General features: G+C 37.5%; 1 protein-coding gene across 5 annotated transcripts in view; it reads right to left on the bottom strand.

The window, feature by feature from the left end:
* MNS1 (meiosis specific nuclear structural 1) overlaps window positions 1-19,698 on the bottom strand; it is an 83,760-nt gene that overhangs the window by 36,350 nt on the left and 27,712 nt on the right. For 2 of the 5 annotated variants that reach the window (XM_019946868.3, XM_073801043.1), the window contains 2 exons: window positions 14,997-15,218; window positions 5,568-5,695 (listed from right to left, as the gene is read on the bottom strand). In XM_019946868.3, coding sequence (XP_019802427.1) covers window positions 5,568-5,695; window positions 14,997-15,098 — 230 coding nt within the window. In that variant the 5' untranslated portion in view covers window positions 15,099-15,218. Of the gene's footprint in view, window positions 1-5,567; window positions 5,696-14,996; window positions 15,219-19,057; window positions 19,195-19,698 lie in introns of those variants that run through there. The other 3 variants (XM_019946859.3, XM_019946850.3, XM_019946874.3) reach the window with 3 other exon arrangements.

Genomic DNA, 19,698 nt, shown 5'->3' on the forward strand with positions numbered 1-19,698 from the left:
TGAAACTGTAATTAAAAATCTTCCAGCAAACAAAAGTCCAGGAGCAGATGGCTTCACAGGCAAATTCTATCAAACATTTAGAGAAGAGCTAACACCTATCCTTCTCAAACTCTTCCAAAAAATTGCAGGAGGAGGATCATTCCTAAATTCTTTCTACAAAGCCACCATCACCCTGACACTAAAACCAGACAAAGATACTACAAAAAAAGAAAATTACAGACCAATATCACTGATGAACATAGATGCAAAAAGAGGATACAGACAGATGGAGAAGTATACCATGTTCTTGGATTGGAAGAATCAATATTGTGAAAATGACTCTACTACCCAAAACAATTGACAGATTCAATGCAATCCCTATCAAACTACCAATGGCATTCTTCACAGAATTAGAACAAAAAATTTTACAATTCGTATGGAAACACAAAAGACCCCGAATAGTCAAAGCAATCTTGCGAAAGAAAAACGGAGCTGAGGAATCAGTCTCCCTGACTTCAAACTATACTACAAAGCTACAGTAATCAAGACAGTATGGTATTGGCACAAAAACAGAAATACAGATCAATCGTACAGGATAGAAAGCCTGGAGATAAACCCATGCACATATGGTCACCTAATTTATGACAAAGGAGGCAAGAACATACAATGGAGAAAAGACAGCCTCTTCAATAAGTGGTGCTGGGAAAAGTGGACAGCTACATGTAAAACAATGAAATTAGAACACTTCCTAACACCATAGACAAAAACAAACTCAAAATGGATTAAAGACCTAAATGTAAGACCGGACACTATAAAACTCTTAGGGGAAAACACTCTTTGACATAAACCACTGCAAGATGTTTTTTGACCCACCTCCTAGAGAAATGGCAATAAAAACAAAAATAAACAAATGGGACCTAATGAAACTTAAAAGCTTTTGCACAGCAAAGGAAACCATAAGCAAGACGAAAAGACAACCCTCAGAATGGTAGAAGATATTTGCAAATGAAGCAACTAACAAAGGATTAATCTCCAAAATATATAAACAGCTCATGGAGCTCAGTATCAAAAAAACAAACAACCCAATTAAAAAATGGGCAGAAGACCTCAACAGACATTTCACCAAGGAAGACATACAGATGGCCAAGAGGCACATGAAAAGCTGCTCAACATCACTAATTATTAGAGAAATACACATCAAAACTACAATGAGGCATCACCTCACGCCAGTCAGAATGGCCATCATCAAAAAATCTACAAACAATAAATGCTGGAGAGGATGTGGAGAAAAAGGAACCCTTTTGCACTGTTGGTGGGAATGTAAATTGACACAGCCACTACGGAGAACAGTACGGAGATTCCATAAAAATCTAAAAATAGAACTACCATAGGACCCAGCAATCCCACTACTGGGCATATACCCTGAGAAAAACATAATTCAAAAGGACACATGTACCCCAATGTTCACTGCAGCACTATTTACAATAGCCAGGACATGGAAACAACCTAAATGTCCAACAATAGATGAATGGATAAAGAAGATGTGGTACATATATACAATGGAATATTACTCAGCTATGAAAATGGACGAAACTGGGTCACTTGTAGAGATGTGGACGGACTTAGAATCTCTCATACAGAGTGAAGTAAGCCAGAAAGAGAAAAAAAATATCGTATATTAACACATATATGTGGAATCTAGAAAAACGGCACAAATGAACCTATTTGTAGGGCAGGAAGAGAGATGTAGACGTAGAGAATGGACATGTGGACATGGGGGGGAAGGGGAGGGTGGGACGAATTGGAAGACTAGGTTTGACATAAATACACTACCAGGTGTAAAATAGAGAGCTAGTGGGAAGCTGCTGTATAGCACAGGGAGGTCAGCTCGGTGCTCTGTGATGATCTAGATAGGTGGTGGTGGGGTGTGGGAGGGATTCCCAAGAGGGAGGGGATATAGGGATACATATAGCTGATTCACTTCATTGTACAGCAGAAACTAACACAACATTGTAAAGCAATTTTATTCCAATAAAAAATAAATAAAATAAAACTAGACAGTGAGTTTCTCAACTCCAGTTAAAAGCTATAATAAAATTAGATTGTCTTTTAAATATTTTCTTGGATTAAAAAAAATCATGTGTTCTAAATAATACAAAAGAGTCTCATGAGTTCTGAACTTGAACAATTATTTTCAAAATAAATTTCACTGAGTTTTAAAAATTTACCCTGGGTTTTTTTTTTTTTCTTTTTTTTTTGCAGTACACGGGCCTCTCACTGCTGTGGCCTCTCCCGTTGCGGAGCACAGGCTCCGGACACGCAGGCTCAGTGGCCATGACTCATGGGCCCAGCCGCTCCGCAGCATGTGGGATCCTCCCGGACCGGGGCACGAACCCGTGTCCCCTGCATCAGCAGGCGGACTCTCACCCACTGTGCCACCAGGGAAGCCCTACCCTGGGTTTTAAAAATTAATTTCTTTTAAGTTTAAAGAGCCTAATCATGATATAGGTGATTTTTAATTACTTTGGATACATTTCAAGCACCACAGCAAACATTTCCTTCAATTTAGACCTGCCAATTTCCAGATGAATACACTGATCAGAAAATGGTCCATTTCTGCATGTCAGTCAAAATTTTACCACGGCTTATGCACAAAATTAAAAACTCTTAGCAGTTTTGACACTGCTGAGAGGAAACATACTCTATTTGAAAGAATACTCAAGAACGACTTTTGCCTTATGTTTGAAGAAACTTTCCACAATGTATAGATTACTAAATTTTCTTTCAGTCCTTTAAATCCAGTCTTCTAGTTTCTAATGTTGCTGCTCAAAGTTCAGTCATACTTCTCACTGTTGCTCTTTTGAAGGCAGTAGTCATTTTTGTGTGGCTACTTTTGTGATTTTTATGATTTTCTTTATTGTTAGATTTCTGAAGTTTGACTAGGATGAGCATGATGTATTTTTAATTATTTACTGTGTCTTTGTGGCTTTATGCCTTTTTTATTTTTGAAATTCTCAGACTGTATCTCTTTGAATACTGCTTCTGCATCATCCACTTTCATTTCTACTACCAGAATGAAAATTATACATCTGGTAGAACAGCGGTCCCCAACCTTTTTGGCACCAGGGACCAGCTGGTCTTGTGGAAGACAATTTTTCCACAGAGGGTGAGGGGTGGGGGGAATGGTTGAGGTGGTAATGTGAGCGATGGGGAGCGGCAGGTGAAGCTTCACTCACTTGCCCGCCGCTCACCTCCCGCTGTGTGGCCTGGTTCCTAAAAGGGAGTGGGCCGGTACTGGTCCACAGCCCGGAGGTTGGGGACGCCTGTGGTAGCACTTTCCAGCACAGCCCTTATCTCTTTTAAGTTCTCTTTTGTATTTTTCTACCCTTTTGTCTCTCTATGCTTATTGTGGATATTTTCCACTAAACTGCACAGTATCTCTTCATCTGTTTCTATCTAATAAAATCTAATTAAATTCTGGATTATTAAAGTAAAACATACACCAAAGTACACAACTCTTAAGCATACAGCGTGTAGAATGATGTTGAACACCTTACTATATGCTTACTGGCCAAGCTCTGCTTCACTTGTTTACTCTCAGCCATACTTTTGCCATCTGCAGAAACTTCCAGGAGAAATGCAGCTACAAATGCCAGGCTCACCATTCTGGTTTCCTTCCTCTCCCATATCTTATTATTTTACTTTCTCTAGACAGTCTTCTCTGAGAGGGAGCTTTTATCTGAATCACCTAGCCTTCAATTGCTAGATAGGTCCTATATTTAAATCTTTTATCAGTGAATCAGACAAAGACATATGAAACATTTATTTCATCTTCAGAAAACATAAAAGTGTGAGTGATAGCTAACAATAATTGCAGAATTAAGATCAAAAAAGACAGTTTGAGACTAGAGCAATACGAAGACATTAGCAGCAATTTTAAATCTTTTTTTTTCTTCTAAGAATTAGTAATCCCTTAGAGAATGTGATAAAAGTTGTGGACACAGAAAAATACACACGGGTACATTTGCCAAACATACATATATAATTTAATGGGCTCAAAATCTCTGGAGCTCATCCATGGGTTATATAATATTCTATAGAAGCCTTGCTCAGTTAAAGATAAAATGTAACAACTATCAAAGTAAATTCCTAATATATTCAACTACATAAGTACAGAATGGGCATTTAGTTAGTCTGAGTTTTAATCAATAGTGTGATAGGCTGCCACTGAAAAGTAATTCTATATGAGGCAACATTAAGAAACATATTCTAGAACAATGTGGTTAATAGTCTCACTATTAGAAGTACTAAACAGTACCCTAGGGACTTCCCTGGTGGTGCAGTGGATAAGACTCCATGCTCCCAATGCAGGGGGCCTGGGTTCAGTCCTTGGTCAGGGAACTAGATCCCACATGCATGCCACAACTAAGAGTTCACATGCCACAACTAAGAAGCCCACATGCCACAATTAAGAAGACAACATGCTGCAACTAAGGAGCCGGTGCTCTGCAACTAAGGAGCCTGCCTGCCACGACTAAGACGGTGCAACCAAATAAATAAATAAATATTTTTTTAAAAATTAAATAAAATAAACAGTACCCTAGAGTATTACACATAATTGTGGGGGCAATATTTTGTTAAGGAATACTAAAAATCTACATTACATCTACAGAAGAGAACCAGGATGGTAAAGAAGCTTGAAATCATGTTATCTGAGGAACAAATGAAGGAATAAGGGACATTTAACTTACAGAAGGAAATGTTTAGTGGATTCATAAATATGAAGAGACGTCCTAAAGAAAAACTCAATTTATTTCTTTTTCAATCAGATAGCAGAACTAAGATAAATGCCTGGATATTACAGGGAAATTAATTTTGAAACAATAGGGAAAAAAGGATTATTCAAAGATAGGGCTGAAAGAAAAAGTTCCTATGGCAGTCACTGGACGTGCTAAACCACAGCTGACCAGTCACCTTCCAGAAATACTGTAGGAAATTTATGTAGGGGCATAAAATTAAATTAGGTATCACCTAAGATTTTTCTTATAAGTAGAATTCATGAGTCTATTTTTTATAAGAGGTCATTTTAAAAATTATCTTTAGAGAAGAGGGAATTGATACTGATTTTCACCTTAAATATTAACACTGTATTTCTAAGAATATTACCTCTTTTCTCAGATGAACATATATATAGGATTTAAAGCAGTATTTCTAGTCAAAATATTAACTAAGTACAATGGCATAAAGAAAGAAATCTCACTCTCAGATGCTAAGCATTACATAAAAGTTTAAAGATAAGTGAAGTAAGTCAGACAGAGAAGGACAAATATATCACTTATATGCAGAATCTAAAAAAAAAATGATACAAATGAACTTATTTACAAAACAGAAACAGACTCAGAGACTCAGGGAATTAGCTTATGATTACCAGGGGGGAATGGCAGAGGGGAGGTGTAGATTGGGAGTTTGGAATTGACATGTACACACTGCTATATTTAAAATAGATAACCAAGGACCTAATGCAAAAAAAAAAATTTTTTAAGTGGCCAAAAAGACTAAATAAATGAAATTTTTGGAAGCCAAGATACCTGTTTTCTCTTACTTGTTGCCTCATCTTTTCATCCTTTAGACTTTCATGTTTAAGTTTTGCCAATTCCATAGCTAATTTTTCTTCTTGTTCAAGCTGGAGCTCCCTCAATCTTTTGTTTTCTTCTGCCTAAATAAAAAAATAAATAACTTTAGTCATTTGTCCCCCAGAACCAGATTTTTTTTCATTAAGGTTGAATTTGTTTTATAGCAAAAAACTACAAGTACCTTCTGAGCAGTCAACTGTTTATGTTTTAAAATACAAAATATAATTTCAATAAATAATTTTTCTGAACATTTTATCTGGAAAATGTTCTGAACATTTTATCACGGAAAATTTCTGAACATTTTATCTGAATGTTTTTTTTTTCTGAACATTTTTTCATGGAAATTTTCAAACATCACCAAAAGTAAGAAGAATACTGAAACACTCCCTCAGGTAGCCATCACTCATCTTCAAAAATTATCAGTATTTTGCCAATCTTTTTTCTCTACTCTTCCACTCCACTCCCACTTTTTCCTATATATATATTTTTTTACTAGAGTATTTAAAAACAAATCCTAGATATATCATTACCATGTAAATAATTCAATATTGATCTCTACCTGACAAGAATTTCTTCTTATATAACCATACAAGTAATAAACTGAAATAAATTAACAATAATTCCTTAGTAAGGTCTAATAACTTTTCCATATTTAGATTTCCCCAGCTGTCTCGAAGATCTTTTTTTTTTTGGTTTGTTCAAATCAAAATCCAAACAAGGTCCATATATTGTATCTAGTTATGATTTCTATTAAGTCTCTTTTATTTTTTAACAGTCTCCTCACAGACTACCCCCCGCCAGCACACTGATTTGTTGTGGAAATTAGGACATATGTCCACAGAATGTCTCACATTCTGAATTCGACTGATTGCTTCACCAGGATATCTTGTTTCTCTTTTGTATTTCCTATAAAATGGTAGAAAGATCTAGAGACTTGATTAAATTCTGTATTTAGGAAAGAATATGCACATGAAAAGATGTTCAATATCATTAGACATCAGGAAATTCAAGTTAAAACTACAATTATATATCACTACATACCTACTGGAATGGCTAAAACAAAAAGTAGCAGCAAAAACAAATGCTGGTGAGAAACAGCATTATTCACTGGGTGGGAATGTAAAATGGTATAGCTACTCTGGAAAATAGATTTTACAATACAACTCAACAGTTGTACTCTTAAGCATTTCTCCCAGAGAAATGAAAATTTATGTTTATTAAAAAAACCTGTACCCAAATGTTTACAGCAGATTTATTCAAAATACCCAACTGAAAATACCCAGACATCCTTCAACAGGTGAATGATCAAATAAACTGTGGTATATCCATACTGTGGAACACCACTCAGCAACAAAAAAGAATGAGTATTCATACAAACTACAATCTGGATGAATCTCCAGGAATTATGCTGAGTGAAAAAATCCAATCCCAAAAGGTTACATAGTGTTTGATCCTATTTATATAATGTTCTTGGAACATGTTCTATTTTAAAGCTGAAACATAATTCACACAGCATAAAATTCACATTTCACAATTCACGACTCAGCAGTTTTTTAGTACATTCACAATGTTGTGCAACCAACACCACTACCTAGTTCCAGAACTTTTTTTTTTTAATAGACTACTATTTGGAGCAGTATTGGGTTCACAGCAAAACTGACAAGAACAGAGTTCCCAATAAACACTCTGCCCACACACATGCACAGCCCCTTATCAACATCCCACACCAGAGGGGACATTTGTTACAATCAGTAAACCTACACTGACACATCATTAACACCCAAAGTCCATAGTTTACCTTACTGTTCATTCTTGGTGTTATATATTCTATGGGTTTAAACAACTGTATGATAACATATATACCTACCATTACAATATCATACAGAGTAGTTTCACTGCCCTAAAAATCCTCTTTGTTCTGCTTATTCATCCCACCCTCTCCAAAACCCCTGGAAACCACTGAACTTTTCACTAACCCCATTGTTTTGCCTTTTCCAGAATGTCATATAGTTGAAATCATACATTATGTAGCTTTTCAGATTGGCTTCTTTCACTTTCATGTCTTTTCATGGCTTGATAGCTCATTTATTTTAGCACTGAATAATAATATTCTATTTTGTGGATTATTTATCCATTCACCTACTGAAGGACATCTTAGTTGCTTACAAGTTTCGGCAATTATGAATAAAGCTGCCATAAACATCCATGTGCAGTTTTGTGTGTGGATGTAAGTTTTTAACATTACAGAACATTTTTATCACCCGAAAAAGAAACCCCATACCTGTTAGCAGTCACTCACCATTCCACTTACCCCTCAACCACTAATCTACTTCCTATCTGTGTGAATCTGCCTATTCTAGATATTTCATTGAAAAGAAATCATACAATATGTGGCCTTTTTGTGTTTGGCTTCTTTCATTTAGCATAATGCTTTCAACGTTCACCTATGTCGCAGTACATATCAGTAATGCATACCTTTTTATGGCTGCATAATATACAATTGTACAGATATAACATATTTTGCTTATCCATTCACAAGCTGATGGGCATTTGGGTTGTTTCCACTTATCTGGCTATCATGATTAATGCTGCTATGAACATTTGTGTAAAAGTTTTTGTGTGGACATAGATTTTCAATTATCTTGGTCATATGCTTAGGAGTGTAACTGCTATGTAATATAGTAACTATGCTTAACTTTTTGAGGAACTACCAAACAGTTCTGTGCAGCCACTACACCATTTTACATTTCCAGCAGCAATGTACAAGGGTTCCAACACTTATTTTCCTTTTTTTTTTCCTCCAACTGCAGCAGTCCTCGTGGGTCTGAAGTGGTTATCTCACTGTGGTTTTGATTTGCATCTCCCTAATGATTAATGATGTTGAGCATTGCTTTTTGGGCTTATTGCTCACTTGTATATCTTCTTGGGAGAAATGGCTATTGAAATCCTTTGCTCATTTTACTGATGAGTTGTACATGTAATGTTCTTTAAGTGACAAAATTATAGAAATGGAGAACATATTAGTGATTTCTACAGTTAAGGATGAGGTAGGGATAGACAAGAAAGAGAAGGGTATGTACATAAAAGGACAAAACGTGGGATCCTTGTGCTCATGGAACTCCTCTGGATCTTGGCTATGGTATTATATATACAAAGCTACACGTGTTATAAACTGTATAGAACTAAACACACACACACACACACACACACACACACACAAATAAAACTGAGGAAATCTGAACAAGACTGGTGAATTGCATCACTGTTGATATCTTGTTTGTGATATTGTACTATACTTTTGCAAGATGTACCATTGGGAGAAATTGGGTACAGGATATATAGGAACTTTATGTATTTTTCTTACAACTTCATATGAATCTATAATTATCTCAATAAAAATTTCAATGAACAAAAAGCAACAGCAAGTACTGCTGTGGACACAAAGCCATTGGAATTCTTATACATTACTTGAGGAAATGCAAAGTAGTGCAGTAACTCTGGAAAATGATTTGGCAGTTTCTTATAAAATGAAACTTACACATACCATATGACCCAACCATCCTACTATCAGATATCTATCCAAGAGAAATGAAAATTTATGTTCATAAAAAAGTTTGTATTCAGTTTTATTCACATTTGCCCAAAACTGTAAACAACTCAAATTTACTTCATACTGTGAATGGATAAACAAACTGTGGTACCTCCATATAATAGAATACTACTATACCATTCAGCAATTAAAATGAATGATTCATGCAACAACACAAAATCTTAAATTTGTTTTGCTAAGTGAAAGAAGTAGACCCAAAAGGTGACATATTACATAATTCCATTTATATGATACTATGGAAAAGATAAACCTATTGGACAAAAAAGAAATCAATTGTTTCCAGGAATTGGGGGGTGGTGTGAGTGGTTGACTATAAAGGGGAAGCATGAGGGGACTTTTGGTGTGATGGATTGCTTTGTATGACATTGTGATGGTGGAAACAGTAATCTGCATTTGCTAAAATCCATAGAACTGTACATAACAAAGAACGAATTTTATAATATGTAAATTTTAAATGAAATCAACTAGTACATCCATGCTGTGTACTACTACTTAATAATAAAAAGGAATCAACTGTTGACACATCCGACAACATGGATGAATCTCAAGAGCATTATGTGGAGTGAAAAAAGCCTATTCTAAAGGTTACAGACAAAAAAAAAATGGTTCTGAAGAACTTAGGGGCAGGACAGGAATAAAGACACAGACGTAGAGAATGGACTTGAGGACACAGGGAGGGGGAAGGGTAAGGTGGGACGAAGTGAGAGAGTGGCATGGACATATATACACTACCAAATGTAAAATAGCTAGCTAGTGGGAAACAGCCGCATAGCACAGGGAGATCAGCTTGATGCTTTGTGACCACCTAAAGGGGTGGGATAGGGAGGGTGGGAGGGAGACGCAAGAGGGAGGAGGTATGGGGATACATGTGTATGTATAGCTGATTCACTTTGTTATAAAGCAGAAACTAACACCATTGTAATGCAATTGTAAAGCAATTATACTCCAATAAAGATGTTTAAAAAATAAATAAAGGTTATAGACGTATGATTCCACATATGTATGGAATCACATGCAGGACTGTTTATAGAACATCTTTTTTAAAAAATAAGATTCTTGAAATAACAAAATTATAGAGATGGAGAACAAATTAGTGATTGCCAGTCATTGTGGGGTTTGAAGGAAGTGTGTGACAATAATGGGGTAGGTAGCATGAATAAGGTCTTGGTGGTGATGGAATAGTTCTGTATCTTTTTTTTTTTTTTTGGCTGTACGCGGGCCTCTCACTGTTGTGACCTCTCCCGTTGCAGAGCACAGGCTCCGAACGCACAGGCTCAGCGGCCATGGCTCACGGGCCCAGCCGCTCCGCAGCATGTGGGATCTTCCCGGACCGGGGCACGAACCCGTGTCCCCTGCATCAGCAGGCGGACTCTCAACCACTGCACCACCAGGGAAGCTCTAGTTCTGTATCTTGAATGAGGTGGTGGTTGCATAAATCTACACATGTAATAAAATGACACAGAAATATATACGCATAACATAGCGATGACATTTTACAGGGTTGATATCATATTACAGTTGTGTAAGATATAACCGTTGGGGGAAACTGCCCAAGGGCACAGTGGACCTCTCTGCACTATCTTTGCACCTTCCCAAGGATAAGTAATTATTTCAACATTAGAAAAAAAAGAAATCAATCAGATTGATTGAGGACAATCAATCAGACTGGGGAGGACAATGGAATGCAGACTATAACAAATTAACTGTATTAAAAATCAGTCAAAAAAACCAACCAAACAAAAATCAATCAAATAACCACAATGGAGAAGATAGGCAGGAGTGGACATAAGTAACTTTGGAAAAAAGTTTGACTAGATATTGCAAGGCTAAAGACACAAAGAACTGTACCTAAGTCTGTATTGTAGTTAGTAAATTTGTTGTTCACAAGGGTGCAGGTTAGCAATTCTGAAGCTATTTGTATTCTAGGGTTGAAAGAATAAATAAATATACTGTAGATAACGAGAGCCAGCTTTCTTTTTGTTGGGAGAATGCAATTACAAATAAGGAAAGGAGAAAGACTAAAATGACCCCTGTGGTGGCAGATTGGAGTCAGCAGTACCAACTCAGGCTCATGGGTTTTTTTATTAATAAATACATGCAGATAGACACACAAATGTAAACACAGATGTGTGTGTATGGTTATTTTCTAGTTTGTTTTCTAGTTCTTTCCACCTAGAGGGAGTAGAGCAGTAAAACCCCAGTAATAATGAACACGTCCATCATTCAGACCTTGGTTTCTAAATACCATTTTCCAATAAAAGGAACCAAGTCTTCTTAGAGAACTGGTTGATTCCAAGGCAAGGGAAGAATAAGCTGAGCCTGGAACATCTTGTGGTACCAGAAAGCAAGTAAACTGCATGTGTAGAGAGGGTCACATGGCAGGGAATGTCAGCAACCTCTGGGAGATGAAAACTTCAGGCTTACAACTACAAGAACATGAACTCTGCTGACAACTTAAACGGGCCAAGAAGAGGCCCCAAGATCCAGATGAGAATGCATCCCAGGCAACACCTTGATTTCAGCCTTGTGAGACCAAGCAGACAATCCAGCTACACCATGCCTGGACTTCTGACCTACAGAAATTGTGAGGTAATAAATGGATATTGTTTTAAGCCACTAAGTTTGTGGAAGTTTGTTACACAGCAACAGAAAACTAATATAACAAATGAACTATAGTCTTCAAAATTGTCAAGGTCATGAAAGAAAAAAAAAGGGAGGAACTCACAGAATGGAGGAGACTTAGAGGAGACTAAGGACACCTGACAACTAAATGCAATTTGTGATACTGGAACAACAACAACAACAACAAAAAGGTGTTAGTGGAAAAACTGATGAAATCTGAATAAATCTCACAGTTTAGTTAATAGTATTGTGGCAAGGCTAATTTCTTCATTTTGATAATTATTCTATGATTATGTTAGCAGTGACATAAAGGGAAGTCAGGTCAAGGGTATTATTTTTGCAACTATTCTGTAAAACTAAACTTATCTCAAAAAGTTAAAAATATGCATATGCCCAAGTTCTATCTGCTGAAAAGACCTGGAACCAATATAATAAGCATATCTAACACCCAAGAGTAATAAGCATACCTAAAACCAAAATTGTCTCCACTAAATGATAATAGAACTCCTTGGTACAATGGCCAATACCAGGTATGAAGCAAGAAATTTACAAGATGAACCTTGTATTAGGGTTTTCGAGAGAAACAGAAACAATATAATAAGGAATCAGCTCAAGCAATTATGGAAGCAGGCAAGTCCCAAGATCTGCAGGGTGAGTTGGAAAGCTGGAGACAGAAGCCAGCCAATAGTTTAGTTCCAGTCTAAGGTCAAAGGCCTGAGAGCCACTGGTGTAGTTCCCGCCTGAAGGCTGGCAGGCTTGAGACTCAGTAAGAATTGTTTCAGTTCAAAATCTGCTTTACTCGGGCTTCCCTGGTGGCGCAGTGGTTGAGAGTCCGCCTGCCGATGCAGGGGACACAGGTTCATGCCCCAGTCCGGGAGGGTCCCACATGCTGCGGAGCGGCTGGGCCCGTGAGCCATGGCCGCTGAGCCTGCGCATCTGGAGCCTGTGCTCCGCAACGGGAGAGGCCACAACAGTGAGAGCCCCGCATACAGAAAAAAAAAAAAAAATCTGCTTTACTCAGTCTATTAATTTAAATGCTAATCTCATCCAAAAACACCCAAAATAATGGCTGACCAAATATCTGGGCACCCCCCAGCCCAGTCAAGCTGGCACGTAAAATTAACCATCCCTAGCCTGTAACACTGTATTCTGACAAAAAGCAAGAAAGCTACCACAAATAAAGGGAGCCTTGTCAAAAGGACACAGAAGCAATAAAAGGGCATCCACTGGCCAAATGTAGGACAATCTGAGCATGAAAAAGAATAATAAATACAATTAATTCAAGTATATAAAGGCCCATGACTCCAAAAAAAAATTTTTTTTAAGGGAAAAAGTCCAAAGTTCAAGAAAATAAAATTTTAAAAAGCAACATAGGCATACACCAATGGAAGTGACTAGGGCACCAGTTCTTACTCTGAAAATTATTTATCTCCCTTTCCAGTAAAAACTATATCTCAGGGTACCAAATTACGCTAGTTGATGAGGGAAAGTTCTTTACAGAGGAATTGCAGCTAATTAAATGTGAAAGGAACAACAAAATTAGAAAATCAGTGTTTTGCAACCCCTAATAATGAAAAAGATTTATTGGTGAAACCAAAGATTAAAGTTTGATGGGGATCTTTACAATGGAGGAACCAGGCTGTCTCATTAAACCCACTAATCAACATTAGCATCAACATCAGCACCAGTATGTGCCTGCTGGTGGGATAAGATAACAAGGATAGCACTGCCATGGAGTCACAGCCAAAAGAGTTGTACCTAAATCTAATCCTGCCCTTAGGGCTAACTTCCATTTAGAGGAAATATAAGAGATAGCGGAACAAAGTAAAGGAACCACTGAGGAAGCAAATAGATAAATTCAGAAAGTGGGATATCCTATTAAACAACTGGCCTAGCTTCTTTAACAAGTTAAAAACATGAAGTTAACAAAAAAAGCACAGGGAAGGGTTGTTTTAGATTAAAAGGGACCTGACATAACCAAATACACTGGATAAACCTTGTTTGGATCTGATTAAAACAAACCAACTCTAAAAGCAGTCTTCTGACACAATCATAGAAATTTGATTATGGAATGGTATTAAATGATACCTTGAATTTATTGATAATTCTATCAGGTAAGATAATGGCACTATGCTGCTGCTATATAAAAATAAATCCATATTTTGTAAGATGTATACTGAAGTATACGAGAGAGTTGATATGATATCTGGGATTTTCTTTAAAATTAAAGAAAAATAAGAATAAAAAGAATAGGCAAAAAAATCTAATCCCCAAGGATCTTCTTGCTCAGGGTTAGAAAGTCATGTCTAAGCTTCTGGAATTTGAAACTCAGAAGGATGAATACCACTTTTAAAACTTGGTTTTGCCATTCCCCACAATATATTACAAAATGTTGAACATATAGCAGACACTCAAAAAATACTGAAATATCAGAACATCTTTTTCACATTTATGAGAACTCATTTCTTTTCTCGGTGGTTTCCCTTTTTCTACCTCCCTCATCCCTTAAAATATGCACTGAAAAACTGTCTCCACACTTTAGTAGTTACATACCTACGTATTATACCTGAATTTTTCAAGGCAGTATTTCAAAAATCAAAAATACAAGTAAATTCATAGCTAATAAATAAGTGTTCATTTTCTACCGCTTAATGTACATGTTTAATCTCAATAAATTCAAAAAAGGTATTCTTAAATTTTTGTCTTTAGAATTTTAGGGAAAGCAACAGAATTATACTTATGTGAACAAAACTGTGGAAGTTAGTAATTATGAATTTCATATTTATGAAAAAAAAAAACCTGAGTGCTTACTCTTCCAGGCACTATTCTAAGGGCTTTGCCTGTATTAACTGATTAATTACTAAAACAATCCTATGAAGTAGGTACTATTATTCTTCTCACTTTCTAGATGGGACAGAGAAAGTAAAAGCAAACTACCCAAGGTTCCACAGCTAACATATAGTAGTACTAGGACTCAAAGATACACAGTCCAGCTCCAAAACCCCAGCTCTTTCCCACTATACTGGGCTGACTCACTGGGAGGCATCCTTTGCCTGATACTTAGTCTCTCTACTCAATTCCAGTTGGCTTTCATTGTTTCCAAAGAGAAAATGAAGGAAAAAAATGATGTAAAAATGAATAGTAAAACTTACCTTTTGAATGGCCTCTTCCATATCCAACTCAAATTGTTCATTCTGTAATAATCGGAGGAACCTTTTGCGCTCAGCCCGGTCATCATTCTCATTCTGCACCATTTGGTCCCTGATTTGATTCTGCAGCCTTTGTAGTGCCTCGACATGCACTTGTTTGCAATAGTTTACATCTACTAATTTCTGATGCCTTTCACTAGAGCTCAGAGTTCTACTTCTGGAAGCCTAAAATGGGGGGGGGGGGGGAAGCATACTTTAGTGCTCCAGGATCTAATTTTTTTTAATATATTGATGTAGCCCCAGAAACAAATGAAATGAAGATAGTTAACAGTAAAAAACGAAAGGCTTTTGGCTTCCTTCCTAAATTCAAAGAAATATATCATAATAAAAAAGCAAATGTGGTAGGTAACTACATGATATATCAATGAAGCAGGTACTATTAGTGTTCCCCATCTTATATATGAGGCATGAAAATTAAAGCAACTTGACCCAAGTTTCCTCAGCTAATAAACAGCCATACTAGAATTCAAAGACGTGCAGCTGAGCTCTATAGACCCAGCTCTTTACCACTACGGAGGGAATTCCTACTCATTCCACCCTCTACCCCTTCCCATTTGGCTGTAAAGTGAGGTTCAAAAGCTGGTCATGTCAACCTGGAAGAAATGGACAAATTCTTAGAAAAGCACAACCTTCCCAGACTGAACCAGGAAGAAATAGAAAATATAAACAGACCAGTCACAAGCACTGAAATTGAAACTGTGATTAAAAATCTTCCAACAAACAAAAGCCCAGGACCAGATGGCATCACAGGTGAATTCTATTAAACATTTAGAGAAGAGCCAACACCTATCCTTCTCAAACTCTTCCAAAATATAGCAGAGGGAGGAACACTCCCAAACTCATTCTAGGAGGCCACCATCACACTGATACCAAAACCAGACAAAGATGTCACAAGGAAAGAAAACTACAGGCCAATATCACTGATGAACAGAGATGCAAAAAACCTCCACAAAATACTAGCAAACAGAATCCAACAGCACATTAAAAGGATCATACACCATGATCAAGTGGGGTTTATTCCAGGAGTGCAAGGATTCTTCAATATACGCAAATCAATGAATGTGATAAACCATTTTAACAAATTGAAGGATAAAAACCATATGGTAATCTCAATAGATGCAGAAAAATCTTTCGACAAAATTCAACACCCATTTATGATAAAAACCCTCCAGAAAGTAGGCATAGAGGGAACTTACCTCAACATAATAAAGGCCATATATGACAAACCCACAGCCAGCATCATTCCCAATAGTGAAAAACTGAAAACATTTCCACTAAGATCAGGAACAAGACAAGGTTGCCCACTCTCACTGCTATTATTCAACATAATTTTGGAAGTTTTAGCCACACCAATCAGAGAAGAAAAAGAAATAAAAGGAATACAAATCAGAAAAGAAGCAAAACTGTCACTGTTTGCAGATGACATGATACTATACATAGAGAATCCTAAAGATGCTACCAGAAAACTACTAGAGTTAATCAATGAATTTGGTAAAGGAGCAGGATACAAAATTAATGCACAGAAATCTCTTGCATTCCTATACACTAATGATGAAAAATCTGAAAGAGAAATTAAGGAAACACTCCCATTTACCACTGCAACAAAACAAATAAAATACCTAGGAATAAACCTACCTAAGAAGACAAAAGACCTGTATGCAGCAAACTGTAAGACACTGATGAAAGAAACTAAAGATAATACAAACAGATGGAGAGATATACCATGTTCTTGGATTGGAAGAATCAATAATGTGAAAATGACTATATTATCCAAAGCAATACACAGATTCAATGCAATCCCTATCAAATTACCAATGGCATTTTTTAAAGAACTAGAACAAAAAAATCTTAAAATTTGTTTGGAGACACAAAAGACCCCGAATAGCCAAAGCAATCTTGAGAAAGAAAAACGGAGCTGGAGGAATCAGACTCCCTGACTTCAGACTATACCACGAAGCTACAGTAATCGAGACAATATGATACTGGCAGAAAAACAAAAATATAGATCAATGGAACAGGATAGAAAGCCTAGAGATAAACTCACGCACCTTTGGTCAACTAATCTATGACAAAGGAGGCAAGGATATACAACGGAGAAAAGACAGTCTTCAATAAGTGGTGCTGCAAAAACTAGACAGCTACATGTAGAAGGATGAAATTAGAACACTCCCTAACACCATACACAAAAATAAACTCAAAATGGATTAAAGACCTAAACGTAAGACTGGACACTATAAAACTCTTAGAGGAAAACATAGGAAGAACACTCTTTGACATAAATCACAGCAAGATCTTTTTTGACTCACCTCCTAGAGTAATGGAAATAAAAACAAAAATAAACAAATGAAACCTAATGAAACTTAAAAGCTTTTGCAAAGGAAAGGAAACTACAAACAAAACGAAAAGACAACCCTCAGAATGGGAGAAAATGTTTGCAAACGAATCAACAGACAAAGGATTAATCTCCAAAATATATAAACAGCTCATGCAGCTCAATATGAAAAAAACAAACAACCCAAACCAAAAACGGGCAGAAGACCTAAATAGACATTTCTCCAAAGAAGATATACAGATTGCCAACAAACACATGAAAGGATGCTCAACATCACTAATCATTAGAGAAATGGAGATCAAAACCACAATGAGGTATCACCTCACACCAGTCAGAATGGCCATCATCAAAAAATCTACAAACAACAGATCCTGGAGAGGGTGTGGAGAAAAGGGAACCCTCTTGCACTGTTGGTGGGAATGTAAATTGATACAGCCACTATGGAGAACAGTATGGAGGTTCCTTAAAAAAACTAAAAATAGAACTACCATAGGACCCAGCAATCCCACTACTGGGCATATACCCTGAGAAAACCATAATTCAAAAAGAGTTCATGTACCACAATGTTCATAGCAGCACTATTTACAATAGCCAGGACATGGAAGCAACCTAAGTGTCCATCGACAGATGAATCGATAAAGAAGATGTGGCACATATATACAATTGAATATTACTCTGCCATTAAAAGAAATGAAATTAAGTTATTTGTAGTGAGGAGGTTGAACCTAGAGTCTGTCATACGGAGTGAAGTAAGTCAGAAAGAGAAAGACAAATACCATATGCTAACACATATATATGGAATCTTAAAAAAAAAATGGTTCTGAAGAACCTAGGGGCAGGACAGGAATGAAGATGCAGACGTAGAGAATGGACTTGAGGACACGGGGAGGGGGAAGGGTAAGCTGGGACGAAATGAGAGAGTGGCATGGACTTATATACGCTACCAAAAGTAAAACAGATGGCCAGTGGGAAGCAGCTGCATAGCACAGGGAGATCAGCTCAGTGCTTTGTGACCACCTGGAGGGGTGGGATAGGGAGGGTGGGAGGGAGATGCAAGAGGGAGGGGATATGGGGATATATGTATACACAGCTGATTCACTTTGTTATACAGCAGAAACTAACACAACACTGTAAAGCAATTATACTCCAATAAAGATGTTTTTAAAAAGGTCACGTTTTTCCAATATACATTTAATAGGTCAACCCGCTGCTATTTATTCATTCGCTCTCTCCTGGACCTTCATTTCCACTCATTTGTTCAGCGGTTCTTAAACATTTCCCAAATTTCCACTTGTGTGGGAAGTAAGATTTTTACCGGTCAGATTAAATATACTGTGGAGAAATGCGAAAAAAGGCTGGAAGCCACCAGGAGCGTCCCTTAAATAACAGCACCTGAGGTCTCTGAAAAAAATACGAGTTTCCCACTTTATTCTCAGATTGGGCACTTCAAATCCTTTTTTAGAAGCAGGCTGGCTCTGAACTAGAATTAAATCAATAGACAACCAAGTAGTCCCTTAAATAATAGCACCTGAGGTCTCTGAAAGCAAATACGAGTTTCCCACTTTATTCTCAGATTGGGCACTTCAAATCCATTTTTAGAAGCAGGCTGGCTCTGAACTAGAATTAAATCAATAGACAACCAACTAGTTTTGAGACCCCCCGACAGGCTCACCATCTCGGCCGACGAAACTCCCCCTCGCTCGCTCTGGCGGCCACCAACTCAGGCGGTTTACCAAGACGCCAACAGAGCTCTCCGGTTTTGATACGGTTTCCCGGCAACTGCCGGCGCAGCGCGCCAGCCACCCGCGAAGGCCGCCGTCTCCCATTGGGCGCAGCCCTATCCAATGAGCGCTGAGCTTCTTGGGAGGCTTGGCAGGGCGGCTACTTCCGTAAGTTTTTTTTGTTTGTTTTTGTTTTTCCATAAATTTTAAGGAGATGGGGTGGGGAAGTCTAAATGTGTCCTGAGGCAGGCCCTTTGCAGTCTGTTAGGAGCCAAGATTTCCCTCAAGCCACTATCTGTCGGTTTGCTGGAGTTGGGAGCCAAGTTGAGGTGTGGAAACTGTTTACAGAGAAATACGGCAAACTCCTAAGACATGAGGCCAAAGTCACTTTCCGTGCACAGTACTTACTGCACCGTCAATGCATGTTCTGCAGGGTTGATGACGGCATTCGTTTCAGCAGTGGGAGGCGCGGTCACGGTCTCCCTAGCTGAGTAACTGTGCACTGTGGGGGACCCAAAGAAGCTATTGGTAAATTGAGGGAATAAAATATATGGCCCACATGGATCTTATTCTATGTAATACAAGGTCCAGG

The sequence above is a fragment of the Tursiops truncatus genome, chromosome 2 (assembly GCF_011762595.2).
Source record: "Tursiops truncatus isolate mTurTru1 chromosome 2, mTurTru1.mat.Y, whole genome shotgun sequence".
In the NCBI taxonomy this organism is placed as follows: Eukaryota; Metazoa; Chordata; class Mammalia; order Artiodactyla; family Delphinidae; genus Tursiops; species Tursiops truncatus.